This window comes from Rhinolophus sinicus, linkage group LG03 (assembly GCF_036562045.2).
Source record: "Rhinolophus sinicus isolate RSC01 linkage group LG03, ASM3656204v1, whole genome shotgun sequence".
Lineage (NCBI taxonomy): Eukaryota > Metazoa > Chordata > Mammalia > Chiroptera > Rhinolophidae > Rhinolophus > Rhinolophus sinicus.
In genome coordinates, this window is record NC_133753.1 from 45,973,683 (window position 1) to 46,001,378 (window position 27,696).

Consider the following 27,696-nt stretch of genomic DNA (forward strand, 5'->3'; position numbering starts at 1 on the left):
CTTCATGTCATGGAAAACTACAGTGATGGGGGTCAACTGTGGACCCTGCATCATTTGTCACATGGGCCTCTTTTGGCCTCAGTTTCCTCCTCTATAAAGTGGAGACCTGAAGGGCAAGATGAGACTCCCTTACTCTTTGAAAAATTTGAACTAACGTCTAGAGGATACCTGGGTTTAGAAAACTGGTCAGGCTCCTCCTCCTGGAAAAAATGGGGCCATAGTAGGAATTTGAGGGGAGGACTGGAATTGATAAGTCAGGGAAAAAAGAGGGGAAAGAACAAAAAGGGAGGAGGGAGAGCAGGAAGACTAGAGCAGGGCCAAAGGCGGTAGTATGCCTGGTGGGAAGATCTAGGGAAGAGGGTGAGGAAGACGATGCCAGATGAGCTAAGACCTGTGAAGAATGGTGGGGATATCTGCGGGTTCACAAGGTTGGCTCCATCTGGAGGTGCCAGAGGCTGGAAGTATCTAAGAACTTTGGGTGAAGTGAAACACCTCTCATGGAATGGCAGTGCCAGCTTCCTATAGGAGGCAGCTGCCCTCATACTAGGGCCTGAACCAAATGCTGGCAATGGGGGTGGTGGGAAACTAGGGTGCTACTGGCTTTGTCACCAGCACACAGTAGGTGCTCAACAATAATTTACTGAATGAAAGATTATGTCGTTGGGAAAGATATCGCCTATTTGTAGGCCTCAATTTACTCATCTGTGAAATGGAAGGTTAGAAAGATTATAATTTGTTGGGGAGACTAAGTCAGGAATATTGCATGCTTCCATTCTCAATACTCCTTTAAGGTAATGCCAGCTCTATTTAGCAAGCAGGCCGGCACACTGAGGCTCTGAAGGATGGAGTCACTCGTCCAAGGTCTCTGATCCTAACTGGTTTGACTGCAAATCTAACTTCTCCCATTCCACTGACGCTGCGCGTCGCTTCCAATCTTAAAACCCAGGTGCAACGACCTGGTTTGGTAGGGAAAGTCAGAACAGACACTAGATACAGGGAGGCAGATCACACCCGGCGACGCCCGATCCCGACCAGGGTTCCGCGGGTCTCCCCGAAACCCAACGGAACATCTGGCCTCGGGTGGTAGCTCGAGTTCGGAGGCAGGGGCGCGGAGGAGGTGCCCGGTTCTGAGGCAGCTCCACCCGGTTTGTGGTTGCTGTGCTTCAAGCTCAACCCGAGGCGGGCGTGGGTTTTCCAAAGTCAAAGGGAAACCCATCCGGGAGCCGCGTCCTGGAGACCCGCAGAGGGGAGTCACTACCACCCCGCCGGAGCTGCGAGGCTGTTCTCCCCTCCCCCCGCCATCGGGTATGACCTGGAGGGGAAAAGAAGGTGTGTGTGTGTGTGTGTGTGTGTGTTGGGGGGGAGGGGAGCACATTTAAGACGAAAAAAGAGAGGACCCAAAAATTGGGGTTGGGGTGGAGGGAGCGAATGGAACCTTTTAGGTCATTTGAGGTACCCCCTCCCGGGGCTAATAACCATTTGGGTCCCAAAGGTTCGTTTCCCCGCCCAGAGTCCTATTCAGTGACTGGTAGCGGGTAGGGAGTTTTAGATCTAAGTCCCACCCTCTGGGCTGGAAGCCTGAGGCCAGAGAGGGGAAGTGATTTCCTCAAGGTCACGCAGCAAAGCGGCGGCCAGCCGGGGCCACAGCCCAGGTGTCCGCACCCATCCCCCGCCCCCACCATCTTCTCCAGAACCCGGCCCCCAGCAGCCCTGAGCTCTAGGGAGGGAGGAGAGCGTGGACCAGCTCTGGGGGGGCTGGACTTGGGAGTGACATGAGTGGGCCGACCCTATAACCTCAGATCAGGGTACAAGGGGAGCCTACTTCCTGAAGCCGACGACCCAGGAGCCCCTTGCGTGGGGCTGCCGAGGCGAGGATGTCGAGCTGCGCAGGGTGCCGGGCACCCAGCTCCACTTCCCGCGGGCTGGGACAGCGCGGGAGTGCGCGCGGCCCCTTTAAGAAAGTTCGGTGGGCGAGTTCAACAAAGTTTAAAAACTTGTCTTGGAGAAAAGAAAAGGGGAAAGAGAAGAGAGGGAGAGAAACGACAGGGGAGAGAGGGGAAAAGCCCCGCCGGGGGCTGACGCGCAGTGGCCGGGGCCCGGGCGAGCCCGCAGTGGGCGGCGGGGATTGGCTGCGCGTTCCCCCGGAGACCGCAAGGAGGGCGGGGGGCTGGCTCGGCCCCAGCTGAGGCCGGTTCCGGCCCCCGCCCCCCGCCGCCGCCCGGCGCCCGCCCCCTCCCCCGGCGCCCGCCCCCCGCCGCCGCCGCCGCGGGCACACTCGGCGGTCGCAGTGAAAAGGCGGAGGCGGCGGCCGCTCGGGCTCGGCTCCGGTTCCCAGTGCCTCCCCCGCCGCACCCCCTCCCCGCCTCCCGCACCCGCCAAACTTGATGTGACCCCAGCCCGACGCGGCGGCCGCCCCTCTCACCGCCCCGCGCGCCCCCCACCGCTACCCCGCCCCGCACCCCCGGAGCGCACCGCTCACCGCGCCCCTTCCACCTCCTCGCCGGGGCCCGGCGCCGCGCTCGCCCTACGCGTTCCCCCTACGCGTTCCCTTCCCCTCGCCACCCTCACCCCACCCCCCGCACCATGAGCAACCTGAAGCCGGACGACGAGCACACCACCAGCACCGGCACGGGCTCGGGCTCCGGCGGCACCCTGGAGGAGGAGGTGAGTCTGCGGCCGCGGGACTAGTCGGGTGAAGTGCACGCGGAGATGGGCGGGGGAGTGGGCGCACGGGGCCGGTCTGGCCGTCGCTCCCGGCGCCTTCCCGCCGCTGCCCTTCGGCCAGGGAGGAGCAGCCAGTGTCCAGCAGGCGTGGGCGTGCGGCCTGGACTGCCCCGCCAGGCGGGCATTGTCTCCCCGCCCTCCCGGGCTTGGGGCGGGCCGCGCGCGGGCCGCGGTCCGTGCGTCCCGTGGTGGACAAGCGGCGCGGTGGCCGCCCCACGCTTACTGCCCGCGCGTCCCTCGCTCTCCGCTCTCCGCCCGGCTCGCTGCCGTCTTCCCAGGCGCTCCTCCCGCATGGCCGGGACTCCCGCCACCGCTAGAATGAACTGAGCGGGATTTGCACGGCAAGCGGGCGGCACCTTCAGTCTCATGCCCTCTCCACCCTGACCCCTCCCCGTGACCTTGGAGGCCCGGGCCGGCAGCCCGGCACCGTAGTTCATTGGAGCTGTAGTCATGGGAGGTGGACGGGCTTCTCTCATAGCCTGTCTGGCAAAGAGGTCAATCCGCAATTTATTAGAGTTGGGAAGGAGATGCCTAAAGACACTTCCCGGTTCTCATCCCTTCGGTTTTGTCCTGGCAGCGCAGCCAGGACCCCAAAGCCAGCCTGGGTGGGATTCTGCGAGAGACGACATTATCGTCTACCGGCCATGTGCTAAGAGGTGGGAGTTATGAGGCGGCTTCGTGGAATCACCAGCAGCTGGGTGGTTAATGGGATGGCGAGATCGGGGAGGATGTGTGGGGTGAGGTGGTAGATATGGCTATTCGCGAATGGAGACCAGGAACTGGGCCGGCAGAGACAAAAACTGCTGTGGAAAGGGGGCAGGGTTCGAAGTTCCCTGGAAGGGCCTCCGGCCTGTGCTGTGTCACTCCAGGGCCAAGAGACCCTTCCTGCCCCGCCCTGGCATCCTCTTGCCCAGGAAACCAGGGGCCAGTTATCCACCCTGAGCTCCCTTCCCCTTGGTCTGGGGGAGAAACCACAGAGCCCCTGGTGGGGACTGGTGTTGCTACCTCCCTCTGTTCTAGTGGCAGTGCTGCCAGCCCTTTCGCAGTGCTATAGGTTTGGTGCAGAATGGTGGCAACTGCCCACTGCTGGGCTGGGCTGCTCACTGTGGGAGGGATCGTGGGAGGGTCACACTGCCAGCTCCCACTCTTAGCAATTCAGAGGCCTGCTGCAAGCCCCGGTCCACCAATGACATGACATCTTGAGAATCTAGATCTAGATCCTGCTTTCTTGGGGGGGAGGAAGGGAGGAATCTACAACTCTTCACTCTGAAGAGTGGCAAGGGAGGGCCTGACATTTGTCCACTAGTGTGATGTGGGCTCTAGTGTGGTGAGATTGTTTTGTTCCTGAAGGTCTTGTCCTCCTTGGACCTTGATGCCCACAGGTCCTTCTTTGGGGACCTTGATGCCATCCTGACTCTACCTGGTTGTTTAGAATCTCCTCCTGAGAATTGGGGGAGGGTGTGTGGGATCTCTGCTGGCCTGTGGGCTGAAAGTGGGAGGGAAGCTGTCTCCTGTGAAGCTGGCCTGGCACCCAGAAGGCCACTTCTGCTAGAGGGTTGACTTAAGCAGGGACCCCACACCGCCCAGGAGGCTGGGCGAACCCTCATACCCACCACTTGGAAGTGGGCAGGATGAACCATGTGGCCAGGCGAAAGTCTTGGAGAGAGCATTTCAGGTATTGGTCACTGTTTTCTAAGTGCCTTTTCTGGGAGAGCGGGCAGCATCCTCAAGAAGTGGGATCCCAGCTACTCCTTGGGGGTGGAGGTGACCACTGCACTGTAGTGGTTCAGGGAGTCAGTGCAGCTGGTGCTGGTGAAGGGGCCTGGGCTCATGTGTGAAGGTCTTAAAACTGACGGCTCGGGATATCCTGGAGCCCAGTGTCTGCTCCGGTCAGGTAAGTGTAGGGATTGGCCCCCTCCCCTGGTTCGCCTTCTGCACAGTGGGCCAAGAGCTCTCTTGTTGGGGTTCCATCTTGGATTGGTGGTTTGAGCTGGAATTGGACTCCTTTAGCTTAGGTGTACCCTAGGTGGTTAGTTCTGCGATCCCTAAGAGACACTCTTGAGGGAATTGCATTAGCAGTAGTAGTTTTCTCTCATGGCTGACCTAGGTTGGCTCTTCCCAGTTAACTATTGGAGATTAACTAAAGCAACCCTAGAAAACCAAGGAACCCTGCTTGTCTACCATAAGCCCTCAATTCCTAAAGGTGTTCGGTCACTGGAGAAAGGGGTGTGTTTTCATAGTTCCAGGAGGAGTTTGCAGTGGAGCCGCTCGTCTTTGTGTAGCCTTGACTCTTGCTGCTTGCCCATGCAACCCATAGGGGCGTCATGCATAGCATAAGCATTAGGTTCCTTTTCTGGACTAGGGTCGGGGATATAGGTGAAAGATCACAGACTGGGAGGTGAGGGGGACTTGCCAGGGAGTGATGGGGCGTTACGTGCAATGGTAGATAAAATAAGGGGCTATCACCAAGTGATACGTGGTACCACTGAGAAGTTAGGTCAGGCCTTCCTTACACGTGGCTGAGTAGGAGCGTGTCAGACCCGTGCGGGTGGGAGAGGCATTCCAAGAAGAGGGAACAGCATGTATGAAAGTGGGAGCTCATGGTGGAACCACATGGCTCGCGTGGGTGACTACCAGGAGTTTGCTATGTTGCAGCCGTATTGGGGGGCACATGATGAAGAGCCTGAGATCATGCAGACTTAGGGGGACATTGGTATTTTTCTGCCACTGGGGAAGGAGTTGTATTAGAAGCTTTGATACCCTTTGGAAGCTAACGAGGGCAGTGGGGAATTAAGGGGAGCGTCTGCAGAGGAAAAGCTACGTGTCCATTTCAATCTAGAGGATATACGCTACCCCAGGTGGGTCACAGCATGTGCCTGAGCTCCAGAAGGTGAGGTAATATAGCACATGAACAGGCTTGCCTCCCATGATGCTCAGCCCCAGCCCCAAGCATGTCCTGTCTTAGTGATTCTGGGGGGATGGCTAGATAGTTACACTGTTTCTGGAGAGGAGTATGTGTAGTTTGAAAACATTCTATTTTGAAAATGGAGACTCTACTGTCATAATACGAGGTAAAACTAAATTATAGTCATTATTCATTGGAGGCCCCCTGGGGGGAGGGTGTTATTTGGACTCTTGGGGTGGGGGTGTTTGAGTTTCTAAGAGTTAAAGAAGTTTTATGTCACCCTAATGGTTAACTATAGAACGGCAGTGATTAATGGCAGCTAAAGGGGTGACAGCTTGACCTGAGGGTGTTAGTCCCTTGCTGCCCTCCCACCCTCATCTTTGCTTGTCCATTGCATTCACTACAACTGGGCCAAGGTGGCTCCTTGCAGGCCCGGGATCCCTGGGTCCATCGTGTGACCTCTAGGGATCTCTTGAGGAACCAGCCAGGTCTCTGGCCCCTGATAGCAAGGGTCGGAGTTAGTACTCTAGATGAGTGTAAAGGAATTATGGGTGCTAGTGTGCAGCTTGGGTACCTCCCCCTTTTCTTTTCTCTGTCATAAAAAGCATTTGACAGAATCTGGGATTTCTTGGTGTTCTGTCCACAGGTTTTTTTTGGTGTGCGGGAAGGGAGGTGTCTGTGTTTCTGGCCTTTTACCTGGAAATGGCCCAGGCAGGTGGATGCAGGTGGATTCTGGTAGGTGAGGTTCCTCTCCCTCCTGGCTGTTGTGTCCCCTCTGCTCAAATAACCGGTGGCAGAGGCTATCTTCATAATAAGCCCGTACATACTATTTGTGCCAGGCATCGTTCTGAAGCACTTTACCGTTTGACCTCCTGTAACTCTCACAGTGGCACTGTGAAGTACTTGTCACACCGTTGCATACGTGAGGGGCAGACACAGAGGTTAGATAACTTTTCATGCAGCGACTGGGTAAGTTGGGATTTGAACCCAGAGTTTACTCTTCACCACACTATACCTGCTGTTCAGTTTTAGATTAGGGTTTTTGGTGAGACTTGGGGGCAGGGGAAGAAAAAGTCCTGCAACTAAAGTTTTTGAGGCCTGAGCTTTGGGTGACGCCAAGGTCCCAAGAGAAGCCCAAGACTGGGTGAGGGGAGCTGTCAGCCCCTGTAGGAAGAGCATTTTATCACAGATATTGTTTAGAATTGCCATCTTGTGATGATAATAAAAGCCAGTCCAGATCAGTTTTATTATTTTTCAGTTCTCTACAGGCAGTATGCCCCCTTGTTGTCTGTATGGGGCTGACGGTCTTCACACACTCCTTGGTAGCGTGCTGCTTTGGGCAGCTTAACTAAAGTGATGCTGCTTGCTCTAAAGTGACTGCCGGTCATTTTGGGTGGCCATTCTCTTGGGTCTCCTTAGCTCCTTCCTTGCACATGGGCAGCCTGGCTAGTTTGCCCAAGTAAGAACCAGCTTCTAAATCTCATTCAACATTTGGACATTCTGACTTCTCATCCCTATTTCCAGCGGGGGGCTGACCACTACTGCTAGAAGCCAGGCATAAACTGGCGGGATGCTGAGCCTTTGCCCTCCTGCTTTCCGCCCATTTATCCCACGGGGCCTCCAGACAGTCCTGAGAGGTGGGGGAAAGGAGGAGTCCCTCCCATCTACCTGGAGGGCTGAGCTACTGGTCCCAGGCCACCCATCTCTTGAATGAGTGTTAGAGTTCCTCTGCCATCCACTGACCATGGGCACCTCGGAAGGGTCCTTATGCCCCTGGCAATGCTGTGAGGTGGTGGGGCAGACCCATCACTATCCGTCAGCAACCAGGCTGCTGTGAGGTGGCAGCTGCACCCAACTCATGAAGTTTCGTGTCCAGAACCCGTATACTGCCTGCCCAGGGGCCAGCACAGCCTCCCTGCTTTCTGATTCCTTCTCCTCCATCCTTGGATGGAAAAAATAAGGATGCCTCTGAGATGTGCCAATGCTAGACAGGTGCCAGTATCATTGGGCCCTCCCTTCCTGAGGAGTCCACTGATGGATCCGTCTGTGCTGGGGACCTCTGGAGTAGAGCAGAGGCTGGGTACAGTGGGAGGGTCTGCCTAGACCCACCGGCCATTGCCTGTAGGCACTTACGGCTGACTGAGCAGAAGCCCTCGGTTGTCACACATCTTCGAGGCCACCTGTATAGTTCTGAACAAGACTTGGACTCCCAGGGAGAAAGGGCAGGGCCTGACCTAGACCAGGCCATGGGATAAGTCTGCCGTACCTAGCTCCTCTTGGGAAGGGCCAACCTCCTCTTCCCAAATAGGGCTTTTACTGGGGGAAAGGGCAGGGGGTGGGCAGGAGAAATTACTGGAGTAGGACCTGAGACCACTTTTGAGAACCGTTGTCACTGTGAAGGCTGTGAAGAACTTCCACCCAGACCGGTCCCTGTTCTTGATGTATAGTTGTGGCCCCATCCAGGCACAGCCTAGGATGGAGGGATTTTCATGTATTGGTGACAGAAGAGCTCCAGACCAGAATGCAGGTTCTGGAAGAAGCCTCCATCCCTGAACCAGAGACCCTCTCTCGACAGGAGCTTTCCGTTAGGAAACATTGCTTGGCAGGTGTCATTTGCCTCAGTCAGGTGGGGAGCAGGAGTGCTGGGCTCAGTGCTGTGTGTGCCAGGGCAGTGTGTTCACGCTGAAATAACATCACGTGGTTTAAGGATTGGAGGTATTGATTTTGGAGCTGGGGGAGGGGTGTGAGCGTCCATCTAGGGCAAAGCTTTCAATCTGTGGGGTGGTGTGTGGCAGTGGTGGCAACTGCAACCCTTGCCAGGCACACGGGACAGGCAGTAGATCTGCATTGTCTGACCACACGGCACCAGGAAGGATGGGAGGTGGATGACACAGAAGGGGAGGGGACCTTCCCCGGGAGGCGTCCCTGCTGGGGGCCCTGTGAGCCTGCCACTCTGAGTTCTTAAAACCTTAGCCCCTGGCTCTGTCTGGCACCAAGTGCAAAGCGGGTGCCCGGTCATAGCACTGAGTCTGCCCAGTGTAGTTCATACTGCTTGATCTGGTTCCCTAAATGAGGTGTCAGCCGATGTTCACAACTGGCTTTGACCAGGTGTGTTCCTAAGGCGGTCAGCCTGTTCCTGGCACTGGACGTGGGGTTGGAAGCCTTCTTATTGAACACTTGATACATGCCAGCACTGTCCCTCCCTTTAGAGAACTTCTTACCACCCCAGCTTGGTTTCCTACCCCTAAACACACAGAGTCAAAACTCTCGGACACATTGCAGGCTATGGGGGAAAAGCCCTAACTTCCCAGGCAACTTGGACTTGACCCCCAGCTCCGCTACTGGCTGGCTGGCCAGGAACCTAATTCCTGAGCTGGTTTCCTCGTCTGTAAAATGGGCCAGTATTGCTCTTCCTGTCATATCAAAGGACTGCTGGGCTTACGTACCAGTGGTAAGCATGAAAGAACTGGCAACTACCAAGTGCTGCCCAGATGGGGCCTGAGAGCCAAGCTCCGATAATAACATGATTTGGGGCTGGAATTAGCAGGGGCAGGCGAAACACTGGAGCAAACCCAAAGCCTGGGACTTCACACAGAGTCAGACTGCGGTGGCCGTGCCTCGGTGGGGGCTTCCTGGAGGGAAGCGGGGCGGGGGCCTGGCCTGGGAGCTGAGCAGCCCAGAGCTCCCTGGAGGAATCAAGGGAAGCACCAGGTTCTGGGAGCACAGGCGTCTAGGTTCCCAGTCACTGTCTGGCTGGATCTACTTGCTCCTTTTCCCTGTGCCCTTGTTCAGCCCTTATAAGTCCTGGGTCTGCGGGCCATGTCACCACATTCCATCCACCTCTTGTCAAGTGGCCTCGCTCAGAGGGACTTCTTACCCACCCCGGGAGGGGAAAGAGCAACGTGCTGGTGCCAAGCCTAAGACCCAGGCAGAACCCAGCCCCCACTCCACCCCCTCCATACGTACACAAAAGAAAAAACTTTGGCCACGGAGATCTCTGCATGGGAGGGTGACTGCTCTGAGCTTTCTGTTTGGCACCCCCAGTAGTGGCCGGGCAGAGACCCCTCCCAAACCCTCAGTCAGGCCCAGCTTGGTCCAGGGCCTGGCTACTGATGTCTGTTCTCCCTCCCTCTTGTTCTCCATCCCCGATCCCCTTCTTCACGACTTTCTTCGTCTTCGCGTGGGCAGAAGGAAAGTGTTTAAGCTACACCTTCTCCTGCTTCCCTGGTATCTTAGAAGGTGGGGTGTGAAGGGCCCTGTGGCTAGATCACCCCTCTCCTTTATTGCTGAGGCAGCGGAGGAAGGCCACAAAGCCACCTGCCTGGCTGGTGGCAGGGTTGGGACTTCAAGCCAAGCTCCCTGACAATTGGTTTGAGGCTCTTTTTCTTTTGTGTCTATGTCTGAGCAGCAGGTGTTCGCTGAGGAGACGGAGCCTGAATCCCATCTTGGTTCTCAGTGGGGTCTCTTCCCCTTGGAGAAGCCAGAGTAGAGCAGGGTGTGATGATGGCTGCTGCTGGTACAGGTTCAAAAGGCTCTTCAGCATCTTTAGATCAGGAAAGCCCTAAGCTGTATATAGGGCAGGCTGCAATTTATAAACCCTCGTGGCCTGGCTGGTGGGGGGCGGGTGGCCTGGGCTCAGGCTTCCTGGGGCTCTGTGTGGCCAGCTGTCCTGTCCATGGTGTGTGAGGAGCCCTGCTCTCGCCTCCCGCCACAGTCAGGGAGGCACAAGGCTACCACAGTAGCTGGGAGTTGGCAGTCTGTCCATCTTCCATTTGACTCCCCTATAACTAACTCCATTTAGGACTAACCATGGGATCATCCGGTGGGTCCCCTACCCCCCAATCAACCTCCCGTGAGGGGCAGTTTCTACCCTCTTAGCTCAGGAGCGGAAGGCCACCTGCCTCTTCCTGGGGGCCCAAGGCTGAGCTCACTAGGGGCTGTGGGTTGGTGGTGTGAGATCAGGGTCTGCAAAAGGCCTTTGGCGCGTGAGCTTCTGGAGACCCTGGGGCTGCTTCTGACACGCTCGTGACCTGAACAACTCACTGGGCCCCAGGGCCTTGGTTTCTTCCTCTAAAAATAAGGTTTCTTCCAGCTCAAATATTCTGCATTTAGGTTGCTGCTGAGGGCTGGGAGCTTGGGAAGGATGTGGGAGGGGCTTACGAGAGGCTTGTTTTTCCCTTTTTGGATTCCCCCCCCACCCCCACCCCACCTTTCCTAAGTGGTGTTTTCCATCCAGATGACACCAGGAGAGCTTACACTAAGCAGCCAGCAGGCGGGGATTTGAAGCCAGCACATTACTTGAAGGTTTTGATGGAGTGGACAGTTGAAACAGTTTTTCCTTTCCAGACTAAATTGTAACTTTCAGAGATGCTAAGGGATTGCTGCAAAGAATCAGTTTTCAAATATCATCTTTATCTCTTTGATAGGATGTTTCTGTTGCCTGGAGTCAGGTTTCCCTAGCGGTGTCTTTCACTGAGTCCCAGCCTTGTGAGGCAGGGATTTACCTAAAGGCAGGAGTCTGTCTTACAAGGGAGAGTGTTCCTGGTGGACCTGTGGAATTTCTGTGGGAATGGGGTGGGGCATGGGTGGGGAGTGGCCCTGATGTTTTCCTGCCTCTGCATCCTTTGTGCAGAAAGGTCCATCTTCCAGGCAGGTGGACCCTGAAGTCTGGGCTGCTGTCTGGAGATTGTCAGGCTGGGGGTGCCTGAAGAAGGCTGTGGCTGAGGGTTTACTCTCCACGGGCGTACCACTGGTTTTGAAAGCAGTGTTTACCCTTGTCATCTCTAATAAAAGCTGCTAGTTCCAGAGCCTGTTCTCGCAGCCACAGTACCCTGCCTCCGTCCTTCACTGAGAAGTTGAGTGTTTAACGCCCAGAACGAAGGAGGTCTTTCGTGTGGCACCGTTGGGAGAGTAGGAGCTACAGAGCCCTCCGCACCCGGCCTGGCCTCCACTGAGTGTGGGGTCCTCTTCACTAGGGAGGAGGGGCTCCGTAGCCCCTGCGGACCCTGCGCCAACGCTGCTTTCTTCTGTATAGAGCACCCACCCCTCCTCTCCTGCCAGCCCCCTTCCCTTAATTCCTCCAGGGCCCCTTGTAAGCTGGGCCCCATGTGTGCCCTGGGGAGGAGGGAGACCTCTGAACAGCCACTGTTAAGGGAGCGGGCCTGGCTTGGGGACACCTGAATGACAGGTCTGCCTATGGGAGTGGCCAGAGCCAAGAGAGATGTCCCCCGGGGCTGATTGGAAAGGTTGGTCAGCATCCTGCCTGGAAGCTTTTCCACAGAAGCCTGAATTTGTGCCGATGCTTGGGTGGCACTATCACCTTTCTCCTGGAGGCTTTTGTTTGATTTCCTTTTTTTCTGAAGATTTTTAAACATTTCAGTTTGTCTGATGGAAGAACATCACTGACCATAGATATGAATGAGTTTGTCAGAGCCCCTTCTTCCTACTTCTCTTTTCTCTATAAAAAGTAAGCTCTGACGTCTGGGCTGGGGAGGGCTGCACAGGGGGAGGGAAACCTCGACCATGGCCTGCAGTTTCCCCTCCTGCCCTGAAGGACAGCGCCGGGCGGCCCCGGGTCCTCTGTCAGGCTGGGATTAGACAGTGTGGTTGACAGGCTCCTTCTAACCCTTTCTTATGGGAGGGGGCATCCCCAACCCAAGGGCCTCAGGAATAAGGCTGAGGATGGGGGACCACTGCTTCCTCTGCTGGGGGAGGCCAGGAGCCCTCGGACACTCCAGGTCCAGCACCAGCTGGAGGGAAGAAGCCCGGGGACACAGCCAGACCTGTACACCCCGGAAGTCTGCCGACCAGTGGTAGCCCATGGCCTTAGCACAAGGGGCTGGACCTTCTAGCAACTTCAGAGCAAAGATACGCAGCAGGATTTGCATAAGGGAAGAGCTGCCTCAGGAGCCCCCAAAGCCTTGCTGGATGTGAGACTCAGCTGTGCCAAAAGGCCAGTTGGTTCTCCTGGGCAGGCCTGGTCCTGGCTGGGACCATGAGCAAGGTCGAGTCTGCTCCTGACTGCCATGAGGACCACACAGCCCTGTCTGCGATGTCCTGTATGGGGACACCTCTCTGGCCAAGTTCCTTGTCCGTATTGAACTTGGTGCTTCCAGTGTGTTCCTCCACATATTTCCTCTTTCACTGACTTCTAAGGATGGAGAATCCGTTTTCCATTTCTCCCCCAGTATCCACTCTACCCCCCTCCAAACGTATCGTCCAGCTCTGTGAAGGATGTGGCTGTGGTCTGGCTCCACCTGCTCTTACTGGCCACGACGATGACCATTGTAAAAGGGTTGTGGTTGCTTTCCACATTTCAGGACAGGAAAGAGATAATCCCTTGGCTTGTCTGGATGCTTCTGGAGAATGGGTGAGAGTGGGGAAGGAGAAGGGCCAGGTAAACAAGCTTAGTGACTCCTAGCCGCCTAAGATTGTGGGAACCACCCCTTAGGTTTTCTTCAAACACTGAAAACATTTTTGTGTTGAATTCGTAGAATACATTTGTGGAATAGACAAGACACGGTTCTCAGGTTGATCCTCCTTCCCATCTGGGCTTTAACCAGCTGGCTGGGGCGGGGGGGTCTGAATCCTTGTCTGCATCCACCCCTCAGAAATGTCGGGCCCTATTGCCAGGAGGCTGGCACCAGCGAGTGGCACGGAAAGAGTGGTCTCAAGCGCTGGCCTGGGACACAGGATTAGTTGGCCAGGCCTTGCAGAAGTAACTGCATGTCTGTCCGGCCATCCCTAAGGGAGCCTGACTGTGCCATCAGCTTGTCATTTTCCTGTGCTGAGCCTCAGTTTCCTTCTAAATGAGAGGCTGAACGAGCTGATCTCCATGGACATTACCCCCCAGGGAAGAGGAAAATGAAAGAATCCAGGGACCCCTGAGATCGTCTCACCCATGTTGCCAGGTCTGCCCTGGCCCAGACCTGACCCAGCCTCACTAGGCACTTGCAAATAAAGGGCTCATGGTTTCGTGTAAGTAGATGCTGTGATGACAGGAGCCCTAAGTGCATTTTGTTGAGCCTCCTATGTGCTGGGCATGGAGTAAGATGAAGTCTTCATCCTGGACGTAGGTGGTATCCATGTTGTACAGATAAAGAGAGTGAGATTCGGAGCCATGAAGCATCTGCCCCCACGCCAAGCCTAAAGCCGGGGCACAGACTGTGGCCTCACTAAAGCCTGTCTTCTTTCCCATTTATGGCATCACTGCTGCTGCACTGGGCCACATCTGTGACTGGGAGTCTCTTTGGAGGGACTGAGGTCTGTAGAGACGGTGGAGATCGAGTGCTGAGGCCGACTCGAGGCGCCTTGGAGGATAGGAAAGCTTTGAGACTTGGCTTCTGTCTCTGGTGTTTTGTAGCCTCCAGGTGAGGGGTAAGTTCAGGTGGGTAGGAACAATAGAAGGCAGGGAGTTCTCACGGCCTGTTTGACTTCAGAGCAAGGAAAGGGGAGTGAGGAAGTAGAGGGACCTGAAGGATGGGTGCCCTTCAGTTAAGGAACAAGGAAGGGGTGGCCGAGGGGCAGCGCCAGCAGCTGCCTTCAGAGGGGCCTTAGGTTCTAGAACCTCTTGCCTTCTCAACGTGTAGCTGACCAGACTGTTAAGCTCAGGCTTCCCTCCACCCTGGTTTGCCAGTTTCATCTAGTTCTGCCCCCATCACTCCAGCTTGGCTGTCATCCTAAGCGAGTGCCTAGGGAGTGACTGGCTACTGAAGGGGGGTGTATAGCACCATGTTACCCACCCATGAGGCCAATGAGGGCACCCCTGTACCATGCCCCCTGTCCCCGCAGTGGGATGGATTGCTGGTGGAACAGACGGCTGAGGCAGGGTGCCTTGGTCTTAGCCAGCTCTGCTGCTTGTTGAGCTAACCTGCATGAGCTCTTTCTGGGCCTCAGTTTCCGTCTGCGCAAGGGGATCGGCAGGGTGCCTGTCATCTGCTGGGGGGGGGGGCACTAAGATCAAGTAAAATCCAGGGAGAGGACGTAGTCAGTCAGGTGAGGCTTCCTGTGACTTCACCTCCCAGACTCTGCTCCCAGCAAAGGTTCTCTGACCCGGCAGACAGGGACCTACCACCTACCCATCATGCCTTGGCCTCAGCTTGTTTCCTGAGAGGTGGCCGGGGCAGGATGGGAGTGGTATTGTAGCCTTTTGAGCACTTCAGAACCTGAAAAGATCGAAACCAGAGGAAAAGGCTGGGACCATCTGGCCCAGAGGGAAGGCTGGAAACGAGGATCTGAGCTGGGAATTAGGGAAAGATCCCCTATGCTCACTCCCCTCCCCCCCACCCAAGCAGGAAACTTTGTGCTGAGAACTTGCCATTTAAGGAGGCCCCTGGGGAGGTCTGGCCAGAAAGGAGCCATTTGAGGAAGGGTTTAAAATTAGCTCCCGTGAAATGGGTGGCCCCTGGGGAGAACTGAGGCAGAGGTTTCTGGGGGGCAGCTCTGGCTCTGTGTCTTTGACCCAGACCATGTCCTGCCATCCCAGGGAGGAGGGAGAAGTAGTGATCTAGGTCACCCAGAAGCAAGTGTCACTTCGACCAGCCCAAAAGAGTAGTTGGGAGACATGGATTTTGAGTCCCAGGTCTGCTGCCTTGAAAGAAAAGCTGTGTGATCTGAGCCACTTCCACTTGGGATTTACATGGAAATTACAGGCCCTTCCATCGGAGGCAGAGCGTGTGGAGGACGGCGGCCCTCTGGACTCCAGCAGCTCTGTTGAGCCCACCCTGGAGCCTCAGCTGCCCATTTCTCCCAGGTGCATCTGAGAACAGGGCATCACTTAAACCCTGTGTGTACAGGGTTGCAGAGCTGCCAGGGCTGTGAAGTGTACAAAACCTTTCCCCCAGTCCTGGGAGCAGAGGTGTGTCAGGTTAGGGAAAGGCATGACTGAAGGGGAAAGATGGGTCCTAAAGAGCAAGAGGATGCTTCTTGGCAACAACGCCTGTGAGGGAAGAAGCTTGTCCTTACCCATTTCTTACCCGTCACGGTCTGGGAGTCATTCCTGTGGGAGTGGGGGTGGTGACACTGGTTACCAGGAGCTATCCATGCTGGTTTCCTTTGTCATTCCTGGCTCTGTTGTGGAGGGGGTGTGTGTGTGTTGGGGGCAGGGGAGGTATTGGGTGTGTGTTGGGTGTAACTTTGCCTGGATGCTCCAGGTTCCTCATTCAAGCCATTGTCTCTAAAAAAGCTGTTGCCTGGGTTCAATAGGCCATCACTAGAGCATGGATGAAATTATTTGGTGCCTCTGGAGAAGAGGATGTACCCAACTGTAGGGAACCTAAATGTTTTCAGGAATGGCCAGGTGATGGGGTGGGTGGTGGCATGTGAACTTTTTCTTAAGTCCACAGTGATGAATTGAGAAGACCTCTGCTTGGCACTGGGGTATGAGATACAGCTCAAAATGGGAGTCAAGTGTGTAGGGAAGCTACACTCGGATTTGTCATTACTCGAGAAGCTATAGTTTCAAGATGGATTTCTCCCCCTTCTTTCGCCTCCCCCCCCACACACACACACACTCTGGTTCAAGCCATTGTTTCTCAGTCTAGTTGTGTAGGACACAGCTCCCTGGCTCATGCCGGTATTATGAGCCTTGCGCTCCCTCCCGGCTGAGGCCATCGGTCGCCAGTTGGCCGCTCACAGCAGCTCTCGCTGGCTGCTGGCCGCTCATGGCAGCACACGGTAGCCCGTGGCAGCACTCAGCAGCTCACAGCAGCTTATGCCAACCTCTGGCTGCTCACGGCAGCCCAGCTCCAGGGAGAGCTATTGTTCACAATCTTAGCTGCACTGACCCATGTGGAAATCGAACCGGCGACCTCGGTGTTAGGAGCATGGCACTCCAACCACCTGAGCCACTGGGCTGGCCTGCAAGATGGATTTTTAATAGATCTAAACTATGGAAAAATCTTTCCTTCCCCACTATAAGTATTGGCTGATCTGGGCTTGCGAGTTTAGCGTTGGATACCAGCAACATTTAACTAGCGGTGAATTAGGAAAGTGTTTTTGTCAACCCTCTCATGGACCTCACATGCAGTTCAGGTGGTCAGGTTTGGCTAGAGTCACAGGATGGACATTTGGTATCTAGACCTGGCCTTATCACCAACATGTAACCATGTTGAGGGCAAGGCTTGTAACTTACAGCATTATCTGCTTCACTTGAAGCTGTTAAGATCCTACTCATGCTTCAAAACCCAGTGTAATTGTTCCATCTCTTACCCAGATCCCTTATTCAGGAAACATTTAGTACCAGCACCAGCTGGGCATAGAGGCAAGAATGCAACACATTCCCTGCCATTAAAGAGCCTACATGTAGCATGAGAGGCAGTAGGAGATGGGTGTGAAAGTGGTGGCTCCAGCATGTGGCATAGGACTTAAGGTTCCATTTATGTCTTTGCCTTTCCCCTAGACCAGACAGAGCCTCTCATCCTGGGATCCATGAGTATCTGCTGAAAAATATATACATTTTTGGGCGTTAGCTCGGTAGGTTAGAGCGCAGTGCTCTTAACAAGGTTGCCGGTTTAATCCCGGCATGGGCCACTGTGAGCTGCGCCCTCCACAACTAGATTGAAACAACTACTTACTTGACTTGGAGCTCATGGGTCCTGTAAAAACACATTTAAAAAAAAGAAAAATATATACATTTTACCTTGTGCATTTTGGGGGGTAAGACTCCATAGCTTGCTTCAGATACCAGAGGGGCGCTAGATCTGTGCATTATTAAACAGGGCTCTCTCTTTTCGTGTTTGTTTAACAGCAGACAGTCTTGCACGGAGGTGCTCAGCGGGTGCTTGTCGAGTGACACCTGCAGGATAGATCTAGAGAAAGGAAAGTGTACAGGAAGGGCTTTGAAAAGTTAAATGCTAGGAAACTCTTGAGTATGCATTTGTCTCGGCCTGCAAAGGAGGCCCAGGAAATACTGAATTCCTCCCTAAACTCTGGAAGGATTCAAGTTCCTTCCTGAGAAACTGACCCTGACCACTGTGGTCTCTGTCCCCAGGTCCGGACACTGTTCGTCAGTGGCCTCCCTGTGGACATTAAACCCAGAGAACTCTACCTGCTTTTCCGGCCGTTCAAGGTGAGTCTGGACCCAGCCACCCACGGGCAGAGCCTAGGATGGAGGAGAAGCATCAAGAATGAATCTGTGCCCTGGATTGGGCAGCAGGAAGATGTAGGGCAGTGTGTCAGAAACTGATTGCAGACCCGGCTCTCTGTCCTGGTTCTAATTCCTGTGTTGCTTTCTGTTGATTGCTTAGCCCTCCTGAGCCTCTGTTTCCTCATCTGTAAAAGGGAGACGTAGAGCATCTCAGTAGATTTTGCTGTATAAGTCATCTTTCAGATTCAGTGTAGCCTTTTCAGTTTGCAGATGAGAAAACGTACAAAGGTAAGGTCTGTGTGTCTGGATTACAAGCTAATGGAGCAGACGGGAATTTACGCATGGAATGGATGACCTCTGTCGCATGATGCCCAACCATGTGCTAGACCATGGGATCCAGAACACAGGGCGGAGGGCGCCCCACAGTAGCGGAGGTCAGAGTGGGTTGATTTTTCGGGGAGAAGTGTGAGAAAGATACAGGCGAGCACTGGGGAAAGGGCATGATAGTGGGGGTGGTGGGGGCAGTGCAGCAAGGCCCTGACCTTCCCCGGTGATGACTGTCTCTCTCTGCAGGGATACGAAGGGTCCCTGATCAAGCTCACGTCAAGACAGGTAATTTCTCCCCAAGGGTTTTCTTGCTCCCGGCGCAGACCAACTGCTCAGCTTGGAACTAAGCTTGTTGCCTTTTCCTTAATCTTGAGGCGTTTGGCCGCTGAGACCTGCTCCCCGTCATCCCATGTCTGTCTGGGGCTGATGAAACAGTGGCCTTCACAGGTCCCCTCTTCTTACCAGTCAGCTCCTGGTCCTCCGTCTCTGGCTCTGGAGAAGCCACAGCCTGAAACAAGGCTGAGGACCACAGAAGTGGTGGCTGTGCTCCGGCCAGGAGGCTGGGGGCCACTTGGGGTCGGGACTAAACCTTGGCAAAAGGAAGTTGGAGAATTTTCAACCTGTTGCCCCTGATTGAATCCCATGCACTTGATATAGTAGAGTCCCCTTTCTTCTTGGAGAAAACACTGGAACTTGATCACCTGCATGCATTTAAAATAAAAGACTTTTACTGAAAGGGTGATGTTTAGCGCAGTGGGATAAAGCTCAATTGGCACTTCCCACAATGTGGTACCTGGGTGGGAGACGTGGTACACGAGGACCTTCTAGTGTTCCAGGTGAATGTAGGGAGGAAATGGGCAAGAGTTGCTTTTTGGTTGTTTTGTTTTGTTTAGAGGGAGATGGAATGTTGGAAGAGATGCAAGGGTGTTCTCTCTTTTCCTACTAGCCTGTTGGTTTTGTGATCTTTGACAGCCGGGCAGGAGCAGAAGCAGCCAAGAATGCATTGAACGTGAGTAGATGGAGAACAGGTCTTTCTCTGACCCACAGACCTCCAGGCACCGGGTGTCCATGTTCTGTCTTCTGTAAACCTTCCCCCACTCCACACCCAAGGAAAGGGCCTACAGACGGACCTTATTTCCCAGACGCCCTGGGGCAGAGTCCTTGGCTGCGAAGGCCCGGGCAGCATGTCCTCTGTTTTGGCCCCATGTGGGCCAGTCTTTCAGACAAGGTAATTTCTGGGGTGCTTTCATCCCCACTGCAGTGGATAGTCTGGGTCCTACCGAGTAAAGTTTTTCCCTTTCTTTCCTTCTGGTGTAGGGTATTCGCTTTGATCCTGAGAACCCACAGACCCTGAGGCTAGAGTTTGCCAAAGCCAACACCAAGATGGCCAAGAACAAGCTCATGGCTACACCAAATCCCACCAGCGCTCACCCTGCCCTAGGAGCACACTTCATGGCGCGGGACCCCTGTGAGTAGCACTCTGAGCTGCCGTTGGCTGCCCTTGTACTCGGCCTGAGCTGGAGGCCCCAGTGGAGTTGTATACAGTGAGCAGACGTTGCGATTCTCATGAAGGGAATGAGTCCTGCCTGCCTGCCCCCTTTTCCACGAGGCTTCTTGCATCCACAGCCTCCTGTCCCTGCGGGTTCCACTCTTTTTTCCTCCCGTGCAGCCTTTGCTGGAACTTAGACAGACTGAGCTCCTGCACTGTCAGCCATGCCAACTTCCCTGAAGCCTTGTCTGATTTCTGTTGGTGGAGATGGGTGGAAGCCCATCTGAGAGCTTCTCGGAGCAGACAGGATGCTCACCATGCCATGCCAAGTTCACATGGTTTCTTTCCCTGGTCTTGGGGTTCTTGAGGGGAGTCTGGCTGGCCTGAGTGGGGAGTTTATGCTTCAACCATGTGCGGGGTCCCCTTCTCTGTATAGAATGGGGTGGCAGAAGGGAAAAGGAGTGTTCTGATGATGAGGGCTGTCTTCTCCCTTTGTAGATGACCTGATGGGGGCCGCTCTGATCCCCACGTCCCCAGAGGCTTGGGCCCCATACCCGCTATACACCACAGAGCTGACCCCAGCCATCTCACATGCTGCATTCACCTACCCAGCTGCCACTGCTGCTGCCGCTGCTGCTGCCCTACATGCTCAGGTAAGAGCTCCCTCCGGGGGAGAAGCAGGAGGGGGAAGAATGAAGGCTCTGAGTTGGCCAGACTTGGGACCTACCTGGCCTCTGGGCCGCTCATGTCTCCAGAGCTGCCGCAGAACTACTGTCTTCCGTAACAGTCCCCTTAGAGTTTGGGTTCTGTCGGAGGTGGGGAGAGGATAGCGGTGAGGCCACGTCGGGGACATGAGGCAGAGCTGAGAGAGACGGGCCGTGGTTCCCCCAGCCCCTGCACACCTGTAGCACGGGACTGCATTCTGTCTGTGGCAACAACCATGCTTCAAATCCCACCTCGAGTGTGGCCTTGAGCCAGGCCGCCTACCTCTGCCTCTTCAAGATTTCTGTGCCTTGATTTTTTTCACTTATCTGGAGAAGGTGACTATTATCTGCCTTAGGGTTGTTGTGAGAATTAAATGTTAATATGAGAGGTGCTAGAACGGTGCTTGGGACAAACATCCTGAGTGCTCAGTGAGAGTTCCTGTTTTCATGAAGCCTGACGCTCTCCCTGGAGAACCTGTGCTGGGGTCGGAAAGAGGGAGCCGGCACTTCTAGGAGAGTCAGGTGGGTAGAGCTGGGCCAGGAGGGCTCTGTGCTCGCTGAGTGCCGCTCCAGGTGCCCGAGAGGCAGACAGGCAGGTGGTCAGCACCGGCCCATTCCTGCGAGGCAATGGCAGGACACTGCCCGCCGTATGGACCAGGCACTGCCAGGGTGCACAGGAGGGCTGAGGAGCAATGGCCAGCCCACCTTGGCCTCTAATCAGTGGGGAAGAGTGACCTAGCTAGGGCACGCTGTGCTGTAGAGACGGAGAGAACAGAGGTCACCTGGACTTGGCTGGGGCAGGAGAAGGGCGAGGAGGAAAAGGAAATGAGAAGCCAGGAAGGGCGAGTTCACAGGAACTAGAAGCTGAGGTGGGAGGAGTCTAGTACGCTGACTGAGGGCTAAGTTCCCGTCCATCTCAGGTTCCCTGAAGGGCTTAGTATCATCTGGGTTGCCTAGTTCCGAGGTAGAAGTTTCAGATTCCGGGGCTCCTAGTCCTCCGCAGGGGAATTCTCCCTGAACACGGCAACGTTAGAGTGTACTGAGGGCAGAAGTGTGGTTCGACTTGGTGCTGTTCCCTAACTGCATGCCCCAGCCTGCTGGGAAACTGATGGGGGTAGGAGGTGGTAGAGCTCTTCTCCTGGAGGGAAGTGTTTGGATTTTTACCACAAACCAGGTTCTGTGGAGAGCGGGGAAGACTGGTCCTGCCCTGTCTGACCAGGCAGTTTTACACTGTGCTGCTGGCCAATCGAGAATTTAACTGCAGGGCCTTCTCGAGGCCTTGCTGGGCTCCTCGCCTCTGGTCCCAGCTTTGTCCCCAGTCAGCTACCTGACCATTGGCAAGTGGCTTCACCTCTGGGCCTCCATGTCCTCGTCTGTAAAACGAGAGGCCTAGACCAGATCGGGTGAGAGATTCTGCCCCATGTGTGCTGAGATGCTAGGCCATGACAGTGGCAAGGCAGAGGTTGGGGGCCAGGGACAGTGTCCCAGTGATTACAATAAGAAGAGGCGTCTCTGCCCTTCTCGGGGTGGCCCCACAGTTTGCTGGGAGTGGTGCGCTGCTGCCTGCCCCTGAGGGCTGTGTGGCCTCCTGTTCTCTTCCTTTCTAGCTTCCTCCCACCCTCCCCACACCCTGCGGTTGTTCGGCTCCGGTCCAGCTACGTTGGTCCAAATCCTGGCTCTTTCTTTTCTTTTAACACCAGTGTGACCTTGGGAAAGTTACTTAACCTCTCTGTGTTTCAATTCATCTCTGTGGAATGGTGACAATCATACCTACTTCATAGGGTTGCACAGAGGGAGGGCTGTAGAAGTGTCAGTTACCATGGCTATTATTTAATATCATTATTGTCTAGTTTCCCTACCCAAGACCTGTCTGAGGCTAGAGTCCCCCTCGTGCATGAGTTCCTGTCTTTTGGCCTCCCAGGGGAGGGGATGAAGGCCACCTGAGGATAGCTGCATTTTGGGGGAAGCAGACTGATGACAAGAGATTGGTCCACGTAGTAACTAATTCTGTCCCTACTTCTCGAGCTCTCTGGAAAGCTATGTCCTCAACAGTAAAACATGCTGTTACGACCAAATGCAGTAATAGGCATGAAAGCATTTTCTAAGTGGTAGCATTTTCTCTTTTCCTTCCAAGAGCCCCCACTTACCCCCCTGACAATGCTGCCTCAGAAGTAGAGGCTGAAAATGGCTAAATAAAGTGGACAGGGTTGATCCTCAGGGGACTATTCTGAACCCAGAGGACCAACAGAAATGTTTTTCTGTGTCTGGGGGCAAGGAGGTGACTTGGAAAGAAGGTGGCAGCTAAGAGACGAGGAGGTGAAAAGCAAGCCTTCCTTGCTCTACCCCAGCGGCACTCCCCGACTGCATGCCCTTTGCCAGTAGCCCAGCCTCAGCCACGGAGACCTGTAGGGAGAGGCTGGAGACGGTTCATCCCACTGTCGGCACCAGGCCGTCTTGCTCTCTTGCTCAACCTTCTGATCCTCTTGGTAGAATCCTCTCCTTTAAAAAGAGGATGGGGCAATCGAGGTGTGGATGGCAGGGGGCACTGGCGCCTGGCACATAAGGGTGGTGGTCTAAGAGCAGGGATTCTCCATGTCTCCTTGTGTCCCAGGGTCCTCCCAGACTGGACTTGGTTTTCCACTTCAACTGACCCAGTCACTTACTGATGACCTTAAAGTTGCCTGAGCTCCCTTGCCTCTATTTTCTTATCTGTATAATGGAATGGTAATAACATCAGCTGCATAGGGTTTTTATAAGGATTAAATGAACTTAGTACTTGAAAACTTCTTAGAACAGCACTTGGCACATGCTAAGAGCTTCATAAGCATTAGCTATTAGAGGTCTGCATTTATGGAAAGAAATAGGCAGGGTTTTTTTTTCTCCTTTCTCTTTGACTTACTATCCTGCTTTGCAAAAAATCACTACTTTTAGTCCTTAGACTCAGCAGGTAGTTGGGTGCAGGTATATAAATAAATCCATAGATATGAATTGCTTACAAAAATTACTGTATACACGCTTAATCTTTCTAAAATTTAAATATCAGGACATGTTTCCACATCAGTAAATGTAGTAGATGTACATTCTGGATGCCTGGCCAGCCCACCACTGTGTAAGTGTGTCCAGCTCCCTGTCGATGGTAAATAGGTTGTTTACACAATTTTTTGCTGCTGATAGGTGGTACACACCTTGTTCACACCTCTCTGGGCACCTGTCCTGCTTGTTTTCCTTATCACAAATTCCTAGAACTGTTACAAGGTCAAAGTGAAGACTTGCCAATCTGGGTTAACTAAGACGGTATTGTTTTCATTGACCTTTTTTCTGATGAGTGAGGCTCCCATATTTATTGGCTTTTCATATTTCTTCTTGTGTGAGTTCCTTCTTTTGCCCACTTCTTGACATATCTTCTCAGCCTCAAGATGTGAGAAAGGAGTGAGTTCGTGCCCCTCTGTGCTTTGGTGCTGGTCCTCTTGGAGCCTGGTTCATTCTAGATGCCCATGGGCTTGTCGCTGTGGGGTGGCCTTTCAGGACCCCCAAATCTCCTGTGAACAACTAGGGGCCCTAAGAGGGGGCTGATCACTCCCTGATGTGCTGGCCCTGACCCCTGGGTCTGGGGGTCTCTTGTTCTGAGCCAGCCAGGAATGGACTGCTTCTTTAGAGGACCCAGACCACTGGCCTCTACTCAGTGTCTGAGGGAAGTGGAAATGCAGTCCTTTGAGTATGTTCTATCCACTTCTGGGGAACGCTGTCTCAAGCTCAGAAATGGGGCCTTCTATTTCTTCCCCAAGGAGTGGCCAGCTCATCTCAGGCAAGGGGGAAAGCTGCTGCTTTGGAGGCAAGAATTCTAGTACTTGGGGTAAGAGTGTGGGACCAGATGAGGCGGGCTCTCTGAGGGAACCCTTAAGCAGCTGCAGGAGGCCTGAGCTTCCCCGGTGATGAAAGAGTCCTTCCCACTCGCATCCGATGTTCTCCCCTACTCCTGCCCTGCAGGGCACCCAGCTTTCAGGCACTTCCTTGCCAGGGGGCTGCTCCAGCTGGAGGCTAGGTGAAGGGGGTGGTCAGGGCACCCTAGGGGATTCCCTGAGCTGGACCACGGGCTTATCTGGCAGCAGCGGGTTGGTTTCCTCATTGTCCTTGTGGAATGAGCTCTAGTGTTTAGCCGGGCATCCAGCTGAGGGCATTCACGGCTCAGCAAAGGGAAAGTCTTCCTCCCACTCACCTGTCATCCAGGAAGGCAGGGAATCGTTTCCAGATGTTTAGGAGGCAGGAGAGAAGGGATGGCAGCTTCTGAGGCTAGACAGCTCAAAGGCGAGAGAAGAGACTCTTAGCCCTGTGTGGTGTGGGGCTCCGAAAGGTAGTTCTAGCATCCTGGCGTCATCTGTGTCCTTGTGACAGCAGTGGCACATCCTGGGAGTCCAGGGAAGAGCCTTAGGTCAAGTGACCTAAGACTTGGCCCTGCTATATGCTACACGCCAAGCGTCCTGGCATCTTGGGGTGACCAGCCAGCCCCTGACTTCTGTTGAGCATGCGGTGGTCAGAATCCTGAGCTGTATAAAAGAGCACCTAACATTTGGAAGAGGCACAGGAGCAAGTTCTCAGGAAGCTTCCACCAGCCCCCCGATGGCCTGGCATCGCGTGATATCCTCTCTGCTTCCCCTGGAGGCAGGGATTCCAGGCAGCCAAGTGGGTAACTGGGTCCGACTGCTGCAGCTCCAAGGGACTTGTCTGTGTGCCCAGCTGCTACTTGTTTCTACATCGGCTCTTGTGTGCCATCCCTTCCTTCCCTAAGGGGATCCCAGGCTCCCCTCTCATGGCTGTTCCCCCCCTCCCCCGTCACCAAGAGTCCTGTGATTCCCTGTTCCTACCCTCATCCAGGCAGCCATGGGTCAGGCTAGGGCAGATGTGCAGTCTGTAACTGGGGCAGGTGGCCTACCCTGCAATCTTGACTTGGCACCCAGCACGGCTTACCGTCCAGACGACTGGCCCACGGGGAAGGGGGTGCATGTCATTTTCTGACCAGTCTCTAGGAATCCTGCTTCGGGGCTGCTGTTCTGTGGGGCCTTCTGGCAAGTGCTGGGGTTTTGGTAGCTGCCAGGTCCCTACCTGAGGGTTCAGCTAGTAGGTTACAAATTTCTAAACTTCTTAGGGGGCTTGTAACAGAGGGAACAAGAGGGATGGAGAGATGGAAACTGGAAGGATGCAGCAGCTCGGTCTCGACCATGGCTTCCTTCGAGAATCATACAAGGACAGGACCAGTGTCTGGCATCCTACCCCTTGGAGACCACACCAACTTTCCTTTCTAATGTTTTCACATTCTGTCATCTCTGATCCTCACCACCGCCCGTGACTTCATCTCTAGTCTATAGCTGGATGAGGACACTGAGACTCAGCGAAGTCATGCAAAAATGTATTAAGTTCCTTCTCCTAATGTTAGGAATTCTGTGCTGTTCCAGTAAAGGGGGAAGGGCAGGTTGTTGGCACCAGTGGCCCCCCCACACACACACACACTGCCATGACACCACCTGGTACAAACTGGCACATTCTAGTCGGGCTTAGTGGAGTATAAAACACCTTTGTAACCATTCTCTCATTTGAACCTTCACCCTGTGGAGAAGGCAGGTCAGGTGGAACTCTCCCATTTTCAGGATGAAGAAACTGATGCCTACAGGTGAGTAGTTACTGGCTCAACATCTGCCAGTCAGTGACAGAATCAGGATTCCCACAGGGACACTGAAGGCCATGTTTACAGGGCTCCCCTGTCGAGGGGAGGGACTGCACAGCTAGCTCCTATGTTGGCTTCTCTTGCAGGTGCGCTGGTACCCTTCCTCTGATACCACCCAGCAAGGATGGAAATACCGTCAGTTCTGTTAGTTCTTCAGTAAGCGCTGGCTCAGAGGCCCAGGGTGAGTGTCCCACACCTGGGCGTCCTGCAGGGCCATGGTTCCCTCCTCTGCCCAGTGCCAGGCCTTCACCTGACCTCATGCACTGGGCACTCTGGCTGGTTTTCCCCTTCTCCTCCCACCCGTCACCCACCCCCTGCCATCTGTCTTGCAGCCTCGTCACAAGGGGAAGGCCTGGGTGTAGCCCCAGTCCCACACCTCTGCTCATGACCACCTCTCTCTGCTCCCTCCAGGTCTCATGACCGCAGCTGAAACCCCTGCCCTGCTGGGGAGGAAGCTGCCCTGAGCTGCCACTGCGCCTCGGCGGCCTGTGGAGAGCCGCTGCTTCCCTCCAAAGACTGTGAATTTTAAGCCTGACTCAGTGGACTGCTTCCTATTTCCTTTCTCTCCTTTTCCTCAGCCCTGTCCTGCCCCAGAGCCCTTCCCCAAGGCCTCACGGGAGGACTCAGGGGCCTTCTTGCTGGGACACCCTGACCCACAGGGCCTCACGGGGACCGAGCAAGGCCTGACCTCTGGTCCAAACTTGCTTCTGTAGCTCCACCTCCACGAAATGAGGCATTTGATTTTGCATGTTTGCTGGCATGAATTAAGACACTTAGACTTGTGTATATGTGAGTGTACAGTTTGTTCTCACATTGTGTCACCATAGCAACAGGTCCTGGCCACTGATGGTTCAGCACTCCTGGTCCTCTCTCCACACCCCTCCTCTACACCCACCCTGCTTACGTGAGGCCCGAGCCCGGCAGCCACTTCCACCCGGTGCCCCCACCCCCTGACACCCCTCACACACACTTTCAGGCTGAACAGCAACGACCACTGAACAAAGATGGAGTATTTTCTTTTCATTTCAAATCAGGGTCCACTTCCTCCTCCTCAGATGGGCCAACAACTGTTAAAAACATCCTTTCTCGGCCCATTTTGCTTACCTCTCCCCGGCACACCCCACCCTGCCACTGCTCCTCATTCTTTCCAGACTTTGAAACCAACCAAAAAGTGAAAATATTTTTGTACCCTGTGTAACAAAATATTTATGCATCATAAAGGATTTTTTGTGTGTGTGCAATTAATTATTAAAGAGATCTTGTTTGCCCTGTCAGATAAGTTTAATGTTTAGTTTGAGGCATGAAGAAGAAAAGGGTTTCCGTTCTCCAGCCATGAGCCTTTGTGTCAGGCGTTAGTTTAAGAAAAATGAAGGAAAAATTGTGCAATTTTTTGTTTCGTGAGCACATCAGTGCTTTGCCTTCGGCCACAGCTGTGGCTGTCTTGCCGTTTTCAGACTTGGGAGATGAGGTGGCTGTTGTAATTGCTGATCCTGTGAGAATGTGAAACTGGATAATATATGAAATGCAAAATAAAAAATCAGCCAAAGGAACTGCTCTCTGACCTTTGTTTCCCTGTGATGTAGACTGCTGTTGGGAGGGCATGCCTAGAGGACAGATGTTGAGAATTCGGGGGGGAGTGAAGTGGGCCTGGGCCTGAGAGCTCTGCTAGCCTCTTCCTCTTTCTTTCCCTCTTTTGTGTAACTAAAGTCTGAAGGAAAAGGGACTTGCCACGGGCCATACAGC

General features: G+C 54.3%; 1 protein-coding gene and 2 long non-coding RNA genes across 5 annotated transcripts in view; 1 reads left to right on the forward strand and 2 right to left on the reverse strand.

The window, feature by feature from the left end:
* LOC109456404 (uncharacterized) overlaps window positions 1-2,732 on the reverse strand; it is a 41,497-nt gene extending 38,765 nt beyond the window's left edge. The window contains exon 1 of the long non-coding RNA XR_012494716.1: window positions 2,593-2,732. This is a non-coding gene — a long non-coding RNA (uncharacterized LOC109456404). The remainder of the gene's footprint in view (window positions 1-2,592) is intronic.
* On the forward strand, window positions 2,273-27,503 carry RBPMS2 (RNA binding protein, mRNA processing factor 2). Its single transcript, XM_019748667.2, has 8 exons — window positions 2,273-2,664; window positions 17,619-17,696; window positions 18,288-18,326; window positions 18,988-19,050; window positions 19,359-19,509; window positions 20,029-20,183; window positions 26,040-26,134; window positions 26,365-27,503. Exons 1-7 carry the CDS (start codon window positions 2,584-2,586, stop codon window positions 26,100-26,102), a joined length of 630 nt encoding a protein of 209 aa, XP_019604226.1. The 5' UTR covers window positions 2,273-2,583; the 3' UTR covers window positions 26,103-26,134; window positions 26,365-27,503.
* Window positions 13,630-27,696, reverse strand: part of LOC109456405 (uncharacterized) — a 38,341-nt gene continuing 24,274 nt past the window's right edge. For 2 of the 3 annotated variants that reach the window (XR_012494717.1, XR_012494718.1), the window contains exons 5-6: window positions 17,268-17,436; window positions 13,630-14,793 (exon numbers count right to left, since the gene is read on the reverse strand). This is a non-coding gene — a long non-coding RNA (uncharacterized LOC109456405). The remainder of the gene's footprint in view (window positions 14,794-17,267; window positions 17,437-27,696) is intronic. The other variant, XR_012494719.1, reaches the window with a different exon arrangement.

What these genes read in the sequence shown, in the direction of transcription:
- RBPMS2 (XM_019748667.2), top strand. Translation starts at nt 2,584, where the DNA reads ATGAGCAACCTGAAGCCGGACGACGAGCACACCACCAGCACCGGCACG. An exon ending in TGCTTTTCCGGCCGTTCAAG is followed by an intron (nt 17,697 to 18,287) that starts GTGAGTCTGGAC and finishes CTCTCTCTGCAG; the next exon opens with GGATACGAAGGGTCCCTGAT. An exon ending in CAGCCAAGAATGCATTGAAC is followed by an intron (nt 19,051 to 19,358) that starts GTGAGTAGATGG and finishes CTTCTGGTGTAG; the next exon opens with GGTATTCGCTTTGATCCTGA.